Source organism: Lissotriton vulgaris, chromosome 5 (genome assembly GCF_964263255.1).
Source record: "Lissotriton vulgaris chromosome 5, aLisVul1.2, whole genome shotgun sequence".
Taxonomy (NCBI): Eukaryota; Metazoa; Chordata; class Amphibia; order Caudata; family Salamandridae; genus Lissotriton; species Lissotriton vulgaris.
In genome coordinates this window covers 1,810,750,307-1,810,762,526 of record NC_141693.1, presented here as the reverse complement: position 1 = coordinate 1,810,762,526, position 12,220 = coordinate 1,810,750,307, and the positions used below count along the sequence as shown (strand labels likewise).

The window sequence follows — 12,220 nt, the reverse complement described above, 5'->3', positions numbered from 1 at the left end:
ATTTCCAAAGGCACCTGGAGATTACCAGTTATCGAAGTTGAGTTGAGCATTCCCATTTAGGCAGTGTTTAATTTGAGCCTGAGGTTTCTGTTGCTCGGTGCCAGCACTCAATTGTCAACACTGGCACTGTCTTATGACAGTCTGTCACATGCTGGTGCTGATTGTCTAATTTAGAAAATAGCACAAGTGTTGTTTGTTAATTCAATATACATTGAAAAGGAATAATTCCTACTCCCTAAACCATTTAATGGTGTTGGCCACCTGAATAATCTGAATTGTCACACTTCTAGGCGTTAGATGGTTAGTAGTTGTGTTGTCACTGGTACTGTCACTGGCTGCGTTGGCAGGGTCAAGGATGCAAGCTGCAGTGGTCTCCTGACAGCTGCCCTGCCACAATTTCTTTTTGCAAATTAAGCACAGCATTTACAATGTTATATTCTATATAAGTTGCCAAAAGTAGCTGATACATATCTGGATGAGAGCTCATAGTGCCACATGGACTCAAGTTACATCTTTCTTATGAGGTCGAATAAGGCTAGAAAATACCTGGGTGCTTGTGCTCCCATGAAAGCTATATGGTCCCCCTGCATCGCCCTACCTACCTGCTGTGAGGGCAACGGCTTGACCAGCTCAGTCCAGCGCCGTGAGGGGAACGGCAGCCACGCAAAGCAGTCCATCTCCACCGGGTCACAGAACTCCAACCCCCAGGTGCCCCGGCGGCCGAGTCGCGTCCCTGGCGCTACCTTCGCGCCTGGAGGCGCCTGAAAAGCAAGGAGCGCCGAGCGCTCAGGGTCCCCCTGCATTGCCCTACCTACCTGCTGTGAGGGCAACGGCTTGACCAGCTCAGTCCAGCGCCGTGAGGGGAACGGCAGCCACGCAAAGCAGTCCATCTCCACCGGGTCACAGAACTCCAACCCCCAGGTGCCCCGGCGGCCGAGTCGAGTCCCTGACGCTACCTTCGCGCCTGGAGGTGCCTGAAAAGCAAAGAGCGCCGAGCGCTCAGGGTCCCCCTGCATCGCCCTACCTACCTGCCGTGAGGGCAACGGCTTGACCAGCTCAGTCCAGCGCCGTGAGGGGAACGGCAGCCACGCAAAGCAGTCCATCTCCACCGGGTCACAGAACTCCAACCCCCAGGTGCCCCGGCGGCCGAGTCGCGTCCCTGGCGCTACCTTCGCGCCTGGAGGCGCCTGAAAAGCAAGGAGCGCCGAGCGCTCAGGGTCCCCCTGCATTGCCCTACCTACCTGCCGTGAGGGCAACGGCTTGACCAGCTCAGTCCAGCGCCGTGAGGGGAACGGCAGCCACGCAAAGCAGTCCATCTCCACCGGGTCACAGAACTCCAACCCCCAGGTGCCCCGGCGGCCGAGTCGCGTCCCTGACGCTACCTTCGCGCCTGGAGGTGCCTGAAAAGCAAAGAGCGCCGAGCGCTCAGGGTCCCCCTGCATTGCCCTACCTACCTGCCGTGAGGGCAACGGCTTGACCAGCTCAGTCCAGCGCCGTGAGAGGAACGGCAGCCACGCAAAGCAGTCCATCTCCACCGGGTCACAGAACTCCAACCCCCAGGTGCCCCGGCGGCCGAGTCGCGTCCCTGACGCTACCTCCGCGCCTGGAGGTGCCTGAAAAGCAAAGAGCGCCGAGCGCTCAGGGTCCCCCTGCATCGCCCTACCTACCTGCCGTGAGGGCAACGGCTTGACCAGCTCAGTCCAGCGCCGTGAGGGGAACGGCAGCCACGCAAAGCAGTCCATCTCCACCGGGTCACAGAACTCCAACCCCCAGGTGCCCCGGCGGCCGAGTCGCGACCCTGACGCTACCTTCGCACCTGGAGGCGCCTGAAAAGCAAGCAACACCTCTCGCAACGCGAGTCGCGCGCGGGAGCGCCCGGGGCTAAGCCCGGGCAAAGGGCGGGCCCTCTGTGGCCCTCAGTGGACCGATCAGGACGGGACGGGCCACCCCCCTTGTAACTTCTGCTAAAGGAGGTATAGTGTACACACATTATTTCAACTTTTTTCTGTAACATTACTATCTCCACTTTGATCATGCCCTGTAAGGGGGGAACAAGCTCAGCTGCGCAGGGGTGTCCAGGTCAAGTGGTGCAAATGCACCAAACGATTTCCACAAGCTCCCTGCCTACTGTTCATGTGATAGACATAAACTGTCCTTGTTACTCTCCATCTAGTACGCTATCTCCTCCACTAAACTCCCCAAGAATGCATAATCTGTCCCCGTGGGATGAACTAAACAGTCTATGCAAAACAAAGTATGTCAGTGTGGATGCACCCTCTCTCGCCAAAGGCACCTGTTCTACTAATACTAAAGGCAGTACACAGGAATCCCCCTTTTTATTGAACAAAGTCAACACACAAGCCTCTGTACTTTCATGGTTATTACCCGTCAAAAGAAAGCATGATGAGGACAATGCCGAAAGGACTCAATCCAAATTACATAAACCATTTGTAAGCCCCGTATTGTCTGTTCATAATCTCCCTATCACCATGGAGACTGATGTCAAACTGGATGAATCAATATCTTATTCCCAGATCTCTCTTCTGACTCAGATTGAACAACTTGTTAAAACCATCATTTCCCCACTAACAGAAAAAATCAACGCTATAGGGGAAAGGCTCTCGGGTCTAGAGAACAAAATCACGGCTATCCTGAAACCCATCGATAATCCAGTAACACCAAACCGACCCCAGCCATCTACCACTTTCCCAACAGCTAAGCTAACTGCCATTCACAAAAGCATGCAAGTCACCCTACAATCCCCTAAAATCCCAGATTCAACTACTTCCAAAGCTCCTTTCAAATCTGTTATATCAAGGCCCTCAGAGGTCAAGACAGTACGCAAAGTACCACACATACACCTCCCGCCAGAAGCCGCGTCATATGTGTCCGTCCTCTCAGGAGTACCAGCACTTGCGATGGGGAAAGCTGAAAGACAGCAGGACCTATTGAACAAAGTTATATTCTGGATGGGAAGAAATAGACCCCTACCACCGGACAAAGACGGCGGAATCCTGAGTGTGAGAAGGGTGGGCTGGTTGGGCCCACTACCAAAAAACATTTCAGGGGACTTGGTACTGCTTAGATTCAGGAACCGGAACATCGCACCATACTTAAGATCTTGTCCACCCCAAGAAGGGGATGGCCCAATACATATTTGGGATCTACTTGATTTTTATCCCTGTATGCCAAATATCCCCCGGTTAGGACCAACAATAGCCTATCACCACCCGTTGGGTGGGGAAGTCCAGGTACCCAGTGGTATTAGTTTCTCTGTTTCCAACAGATTTGATCCATTATACAATTTTCGTAACTTTTGAGTCTACTCACCTTAAAGGACAAACCTGTGTATCTTTACTCCAGATAGGGATAAACCCCTTGAATAACATGTTACACCACTGAACTCTGAAGTTGGGGTTATGTCCTTTTTTATTTATTTATTTATTTATTTTTGGTATTTGTAAAGCGCGACTTATACCCTCAGGCGTCTTGGCGCTGGTAAAACCGGTTAATTATGATAATTGAAATTGAAGTTATGTTATTCTTGAATGTACATATTTATTTTTAATGACTGTCATTTTTTTGTACGCTTTTATGATTTTAAAAAACAAAATCGAATAAAGCATTTCATTACTTACTTACTATATGGTCTCAAACATTGCTTTAGGGATGGGCCATGACTGATTTGTTTATGATGTGATGATTTGACACTGTCTTATTTGCACTTTAGAATTGCCAGCGTTACTTTCACGCTGATTTCGCGTTTTCCCCCAAGCGCTCTGCCGTGCTGACCCCTCCGCCTCCATTTTGTTTGTGTTGTCCTCCTCCGTAGCCCGCCCCGCCTCCCAGCTGAGCCGCCCTCCCACAGACTACAAACAGCGCTCCCTTACCTGGAAGCGCTTTGACTCGCTCTTCGCTTCTGAGCTGAGTGGTCGCTCCCCTGTGGCTTTTGGTATCGTTGTGCAGCGCATTGTACTGTAAACTGCTTGATATTTTTTTGCCTGCTGTGTGCCTTGATTGCCGCTTTGATTATTTGCACTTTAGAATTGCCAGCGTTACTTTCACGCTGATTTCGCGTTTTCCCCCAAGCGCTCTGCCATGCTGACCCCTCCGCCTCCATTTTGTTTGTTGTTGTCCTCCTCCGTAGCCCGCCCCGCCTCCCAGCTGAGCCGCCCTCGCCCCTCCCCCTCCACCATCCATATATGACAGTTGCTCCCGCGCGCAGCGTTCACGCGCAGCGATCGCGCCCCATTCGCGCCGAAGGTGCGCCAAAGGTAAGCCCGTCTACGCCCGTCCGTGCCTGGACCGCGCCCAGCGCCAGACCCCCTGGCCCTCGCATTGCCCAGCCCTCCCGCATTACCTACGATGCCACCACCCTCCTAGCCTTTAACCCGGGCCGCTCCCCCAACTGCGCCCAAGCCGCTCCTGGATACACCCATGGACCTTTCTCATGCAACTCCTGCAAATTCAGCGGCACCTACGACAACTCCGCTACGATCACACCACAGACTCCCGACCCCAACAACCTACAATGCATCTTGCTCAACACCCGTTCGGTCCACAGGCACGCCATTGACCTATGGAATCTACTAGACACCATCTCTCCGGACGTCGCCTTCCTAACAGAAACATGGATGAATGCCTCCTCCGCCCCAGACATCACCATTGCCATCCCAGAAGATTATAAGATCATACGCAAGGACCGTACCGGCCACACAGGAGGAGGAATCGCTATCGTCCATAAGAAATCCATCCACATCTCAACCAGCACCGACGTCAATCTCGCCAACTCTGAACACCTTCACTTCCAGATCCACATCGACCCCAAGACCACACTCAGAGGCACCCTCCTTTACAGACCTCCAGGACCCCGCGCACAATTTAGTGAGGACATCACGGACTTCATCACTCCACACGCGCTCCCCTCCAAAGATTACATCCTCCTGGGAGACCTCAATTTTCACCTTGAAAAGAACAACGACCATAACTCCACCACCCTTTTGGACAACCTCGCCAACCTCGGACTTAAACAACTGGTCACTTCCCCCACCCACATCGCAGGTCACACACTCGACCCTATCTTCACCTCCAGCAATCATGTCTTCTTCAGCCACACTACGGCTCTCCTCTGGACTGACCACAGCTGCGTCCACTTTACCTACAACAAGCCCAAACCCAACAACCACCCCCAACCAACTCTGCAAAGAAACTGGAACAAAATCACCATCGACCAGATCTCCTCATCGCTTCTTCTAAACGCCCCTACCCACTCCTCAAACCCCGACCAAGCCGCCACCAACCTCACCCTATGGTTATCCAACAGCGCCGACATCCTAGCACCACTGAAAAAACGACAAATCAAACTTGGCAGCAAGAAAGCCTCCTGGTTCAACGATGATCTTAAGAAATCCAAGAAACTCTGCCGCTCCCTTGAGAAGGCCTGGAAAAAAGACCCAACCACCAGCACCAAGGAAGCCTTCAAAAACGCCACTCGCACACACCACCAACTGATCCGAAAAGCCAAGAAAACCGCCTTCAAGGACCGACTAGATAGCAACGCCCACAACAGCAAGGAACTTTTCAACATCGTCAAGGAATTCACCAATCCCTCTGCCAACTCCAACGACATCACCCCCTCTCAAGCCCTCTGCGACTCCCTAGCCTCATTCTTCCACAACAAAATTGCAGACATCCACAACAGCTTCGACAACCAACCCGGAGACCAACCCACCCAACCATCTGCTGGACCTTCACCACCCTCGAACATCCTTAATGACTGGAACCCAATCTCCACTGAGGACACTATCCGCCTGATGAACTCCATCCACTCAGGATCCCCCACAGACCCATGCCCTCACCACATCTTCAACAAAGCAGACTCCATCATAGCACCGCACCTCCGAGACGTCATCAACTGCTCCCTCAACTCCGCCACCTTCCCGGAGAGCTGGAAACACGCTGAACTCAGCGCCCTTCTGAAAAAACCCACAGCGGACCCCACCGAACTCAAAAACTACCGTCCCATTTCGCTCCTTCCATTCCCGGCCAAAGTCATCGAGAAAGCTGTCAACAACCAGCTCGCCCCCTTCCTCGAAGCCAACAACTCCCTCGACTCCTCACAGTCCGGCTTCCGAGCCAAACACAGCACTGAAACCGCTCTTATCGCAGCAACAGACGACATTCGAACTCTACTGGACAATGGAGACACAGTCGCCCTCATCCTCCTCGACCTCTCCGCAGCCTTCGACACAGTCTGCCATAGCACCCTTCTACAGCGCCTCAGAAACATTGGAATCCAAGGAAAAGCACTAGAATGGATCACCTCGTTCCTCACCGGAAGAACCCAGAGAGTCCGCCTTCCACCATTCAAGTCAGAGGCCACTGAAGTCATCTGCGGCGTGCCACAAGAATCTTCACTCAGCCCCACCCTTTTCAACGTATACATGAGCCCCCTCGCGACCATCGCACGCCAACACAACCTCAACATCATCTCCTACGCGGATGACACTCAACTGATCCTATCACTCACCAATGACCCTAGCACCGCCAAAACTAACCTACACGAAGGAATGAAAGAAGTAGCCGAATGGATGAAACATAGCCGTCTGAAACTGAACTCAGATAAAACAGAAGTCCTTATCTTAGGTACCTCCCCCTCTGCATGGGACGATTCTTGGTGGCCAGAAGCCTTTGGAAAAGCACCCATCCCGACAGACCATGCACGGAACCTGGGCGTCATCCTGGATTCCTCACTTTCGATGAACAAACAAGTCAACGCCATCTCTTCATCCTGCTTCAACATTCTTCGCATGCTCAAAAAAACATTCCGTTGGATCCCCACCGAAACTAGGAAAACGGTCACCCACGCCCTGGTCACGAGCCGACTGGACTATGGAAACACCCTCTACGCCGGTACTACCGCTAAACTCCAGAAAAAACTCCAACGAATCCAAAACGCCTCAGCCAGGCTCATATTAGACATCCCGCGTAAAGAACATATCTCTGGTCACCTGAAAAACCTCCACTGGCTTCCCGTCAACAAGAGGATCACTTTCCGGCTCCTAACCCACGCACACAAAGCACTCTACGAAATCGGACCAGAATGCCTCAACACACGATTGTCCTTCTACTCCCCCCCCCGCCAGCTACGATCATCCAACCAAGCCCTTGCCACTGTACCTCGCATCAACAAAACCACCATGGGAGGTAGATCCTTCTCCTACCTGGCAGCTAAAACCTGGAACTCCCTTCCCACTTACCTTCGCCTTACTCAGAATCACCTAGCATTCAGAAAGCAACTTAAAACGTGGATATTTGACAAGTAATTCCCCACCCCTCCTCAAGCGCCTTGAGACCCTCTGGGTATGTAGTGCGCTATATAAATTCTTTGACTTGACTTGACTTGACTTAAGGTCATTTAACTGCAGGTGAAATTGCTTCTATTAGGGTTGATGAACATTTTTCATAATTAAATATTTTTACACATTTACAAATATTAACATACAACACACAAATGTATTTACTGTGCACTTCTGCATCTTTAACTTAACTGACTGAGATGGCCAACGTTAGACTGCCATATTTCTTCTTGCCGTACATTTTCTTTTTTTTATTTCAGGAGAAAACATGTACCAGCAATTTCACCGATGTATCATTTGTTTACACATTCCCATGTGACTGTTTATTTTACGCAGTTCTTATAGAATTTGTTACTGAGCATCTGCCAAGTACACTCTGAGCTGAATGTATCTTGTTGTGTTGTAGATAGGTGGAGTCTGAGGACATTTAGAATGCTAACATTGTGTCCATGCTTGTGAAACTAATGTATATACAGTATCCTTCTGTCCCTTACGCCTGATTGGTTCGCCTCCTGGGAACCATGTGTAGGTGTAGCGAAATGTTGGAAAAGAAAGATTTAAACTAAGGCAATGTAGACTTAGTTTGAGATGCCCTTCCCTTGTTAGAAGAAGCTTTACCTGACTACTAGAGAGAATTCTCTTTCCATTTGCTTGTGAGCAGATGTTTTTTTTTTACTGCCTATCAGAGTCTTTCATGGTGACACCTTCATTCTGACTTCTCCCCAATTTCCTCGACTTTCCCCTAGCTTAGCAATGTAGGGTGTTCCCTTTAAGGGAAACTGATATTCCCTGTTTAATTTAAGACAACTTTATAATATAGCATTATAGCCCGCTGTAGTAGGCTATACCGGCTATTAAAGGCCCGCTCCCGCGTTTCGGCTCGGCCTTTCACAAAGGAGCGGGATTTTAATACCCGGCATAGCCCAGCTAGAGGCTATATAGCTATTAAAACATTCTGCCACTAGAGGACAGAATGTTCTAACAAATAAAACAAAGACCTCTTGAGCCCGAGGGGGTTTAAATCCCCTCAGGCTCCGAGAGGCCTTTGTGAAAACAACATTGGAATGTTGCTTTGCGGGCCTTTACTGGCCATTAGAAGCTCGGAGCACTCCATTGTATTCAATGGAGTGCTCCACATTCCAATGTTCTAATATAGCCTTATAGCCCACCGTAGCGGGCTATACCGGCTATTAAAGGCCCGCTGAATCGTTAAAGGCCCGAGCCGAATGCGAGGGAATTTAACGAGACAGCAGGACTTTAACCCCTTCGCTGCGGATGACAAAGCCAGCTCGTCATGGGCGTTACCTGCGCTACGCGGATGACGAGCTGGCTTTGTCACAAACCGTGCGATTTTCAAATTTCAGCGCACAGCGGGAAAACCCGTAGCGCGCATTCGGTTAATTGCCGGTATAGCCCTGCTACGAAGGGCTATAAGGCTATTAGAACATTCTGCCACTAGAGGGCAGAATGTTCTAACAAATTAAACAAAGGGTTCTCGAAGCTCGAGGGGATATAAATCCCCTCGAGCTTCGAGAAGCCTTTGTAGAACATTGGAATGTTGCTCTGCGGGCCTTTACCGGCCCGTAGAAGCAGGGAGCAATCCATTGTCTGCAATGGAGCTCCCAATATTCCAATGTTCTAATAGTTTGTATTTGCTTTTGTGATTTTGAATTGCTTTGAAATATATTGCTGAATATATCATGTATTGGCTATTGATTTACAACTAATTTTGTGATTTGAATTTGTAACTTTGCTAATCCTTTGCTAAACCATCATGGTTTCAAAAACTGATACTCTCCGTCATCTCTCTAATGTGCTTCACATTATAGATAGGTATTATTAAATGTGTTGGCAGCCTCAGTCAGAACTAAAGATTCATCCGAGTGAGCTCAGTCTGTACCTGAGTTTGCACCAAAATCTGCCCAATGAAAAACGCTCTAACCTGAGTTTTCACCAAAATATGCACAGTGCAAAATGCTGTATCAGATGCAACTTCACACCAGCTGGAAGCAAACATGGAATCAGCTCCTCAATTTTTATTTTATTTCTTAAAGTATTTTCCTGGAATGTAATGTTCTACTTAACCAGGAGACTGCCTAGTTGTATGTGGCGGGCGCATTCCGGCGCTCTAGCCAGTGATTAGTTGACATATCCTGGTTGGGCCACCGCCCCCTCCTACCTGTCTGGCAGCACACATGTAAACGTTCTGTAAACACAGTCCTATCGATGGAGGGAAGCCATTTTATGAACGGTGGGGGTGGGAGGCTGTGGGGGGCGGGTGTTACGCCACTCACCGCATGCACCAGATCCTGGCACGCTTGTTCTTTCTGGCTCCAGTCGGCCGACTTCTTGGGCTCTCTCTTCCCCAGCTCTTCCAGAATCTTCCTTTCCAACTCCAGGTTGGCCTCCTCCAGCTTTCCCACGTGAGCGATGTACCCAGCCAGCCGCTCGTTCAGCTCCTTCATGGCCCCCTTGGCGTCCAAATGTTCCAGTCCGGCGAGGGACCAAGCCGTGCCCGGTTGCCTGGGGGAACTCATCTCCCTCGCTGGCTCCGGGCCCCCCGGGGGACGCAGCACGGCCTCGGAGAACCTGTGGCGGGCGGAAGGAGAGATAACATATGCTTAAACGCCGACTGTGACGCTGCCTGTCGCATGTGCATTTACAGCCGAGTTTCTTTGGCAATTGCATTCAAGTAAACAGAAGAAAAATAAACCTCACGGAGGCTCCACGCACACCTGCTGACCAGCAGCTGTTAGTTCTGCTTAATTACACACAGGGCACAGTGACAGGCCTCTGCCAAGCACACACAGATCAGCTGAGCCCTTCTGGGAAACACGGATGCCCCTAAAGCACGAAAATGAACACAACTGCCACGTACTGCGCGTAAAAGACCATTCTTTCAAAGTACATATGATATTGCCACTGCGCCACGTAGCGTGCGTGCCCACAGCAAATATTGCTTGCAATGTCGCGGCTCCTGTTAGGCAGCATTTTTTGTGGTTGTAAGATTTAGTCTCCCTTCGTTTTTTCTCGCCTGACCTTTACTGGGGCTGTTTTTACGTTTCTTCAAATGCCATATTTTTAAGCTGTCAGTTGGCGTGTATTGTACCGCTGTCACCAACAGCAGGCACTAGTTGAGGCCGGCGAGCCAAGAAATTAATAGGGAAAACCAGTGTGTTAAATGGAAAAACATAAGAGCAGGTACTCATTAGAACGAGCTAGAGGTGTGGCGAGAGGGCGGGGCTAAGGGCAAAACACGTTGATACTTATTGACTTCTATATTAGTTGCAGCACACAACAAAACACATGAGAAACGTGTTTATGTAAACAAAACAGGTTAACTCATTACCCAAAATGAAAGCCAAACGCGATGTGTTACCTTGTTTTGTAATAGTTGCACCTTCTTAACCCCTTCGCCGTAGCGCAAATTTCGCCACGGGGCGGGGGGATAAGGGGTGAGTGCGACGCTGCGGTGCTCATGACGGAACCACGCCGTCATGAGTCACGGGCGGTGTGTGCTCATGACGGTGTGGTTCCGTCATGGCCCCGTCCACTCATTAATTCGCCCGCCCAGGCGGGTAATTAATGCCGCGTGGGCGGAGCGGCTGCCGCATGACCGAATCACGCCGTCAAGAGCACACGCCGCACGTGACTCATGACGACGTGGTTCCGTCATAAGCGCGCAACAGGTTAATGCCATATTGTGTAAATTGCTATTGTTTGGTGCAATACTATATATTTTTGAGCAAGGGAGGAGTCAGAAAATGAGAACATCCCCACTTCGAACCAAAGCTCTGTTGGCACCAAGTAAATGAAGCAACTCATCACAACCCTCCCCAGAAGAGATCTCTTGTCTCTTCCATCGATATGTTCATTCATCCTTTCATCCTACCATTCACCTACTGATGTCCACCATTTAACCTTTACATTCTGATGTCTGTTCAGTCTTTCATCCATTATTCATTCTTTCACCATTCCGTCTGTCTACGCTTCCATATCCAAAGCTATTTATCCAGGGCCGGACTGGCCGTAGCAGGCACCAGGCGTTTCCCTAGTGGGCCGCCAGGGTGGGGGACACTTTTGTTACCGGGGCTGGCAATACCGGCCATCTGCAACAAAATCAGCCGAAACCAGCCCTAGCAAATAGCTCGGCCTTGACCCCCCCCCACCCTTCCGGGGGGCCAGTCGAGCAGTTTGCCTGGGCTGGTTTTAGTTCCCAGTCTGCCCCTGTATCCATCAATCTTAAAACCTATCCATCGATCCATCCTTTCCCTCATCCATTTCTTTACCCAGCTTTTCACTCATCCATCCATCCTTTCACTCATCCATCCATCAACCCTTTCACCCCTTTACTCCATCCATCCACACTTTCACTCATCCATCCATTCATTCACCTATCCACCCATCTGCCCTTTTATCCATTCATCCATCTATCCATCCATCCACCCACCCTCTCTTTCACTCATCTATCCATTCTTTCACTCTTCCATCCTTTAATTCATTCATCCATCCATCTATACATCCACCCTTTCTTCTTTTTTTTCCCCCCTCATTCTGCAATAGAGTGTATTTGGAGTTATCAGAGACCCGCTTCTCTACTTTCTGAACCTTCACAGCCCTTGGGGCGTTTCGCCATGCGTGCTTTCAGAGTAGGGTCCCCTTACGTCCGTAACACCATCAATACCTTCCACTCGGAGTGGGGTAGCTAGTCACCCAGGCCACTCACACAGGCATTTTGCCTGTAAGTTTATTGCCATTGCATAATCATTGGAAATAGGTAGGCCATAACATGTTTGTATTCCCAGAATCCCAATTTTAGTTTACAAACTGGGAGTCTTCCCATATCTCCCAATAATTATATT

General features: G+C 50.2%; 1 protein-coding gene across 1 annotated transcript in view; it reads right to left on the bottom strand.

Moving 5' to 3' along the window:
• Positions 1–10,494, bottom strand: part of KRT222 (keratin 222) — a 222,264-nt gene extending 211,770 nt beyond the window's left edge. The window contains exons 1-2 of the mRNA XM_086924213.1: positions 10,398–10,494; positions 9,653–9,947 (exon numbers count right to left, since the gene is read on the bottom strand). Of these exons, the coding sequence (XP_086780339.1) occupies positions 9,653–9,895 (243 nt within the window). The 5' untranslated portion in view covers positions 9,896–9,947; positions 10,398–10,494. The remainder of the gene's footprint in view (positions 1–9,652; positions 9,948–10,397) is intronic.
• Positions 10,495–12,220: the final 1,726 nt, after the last annotated feature.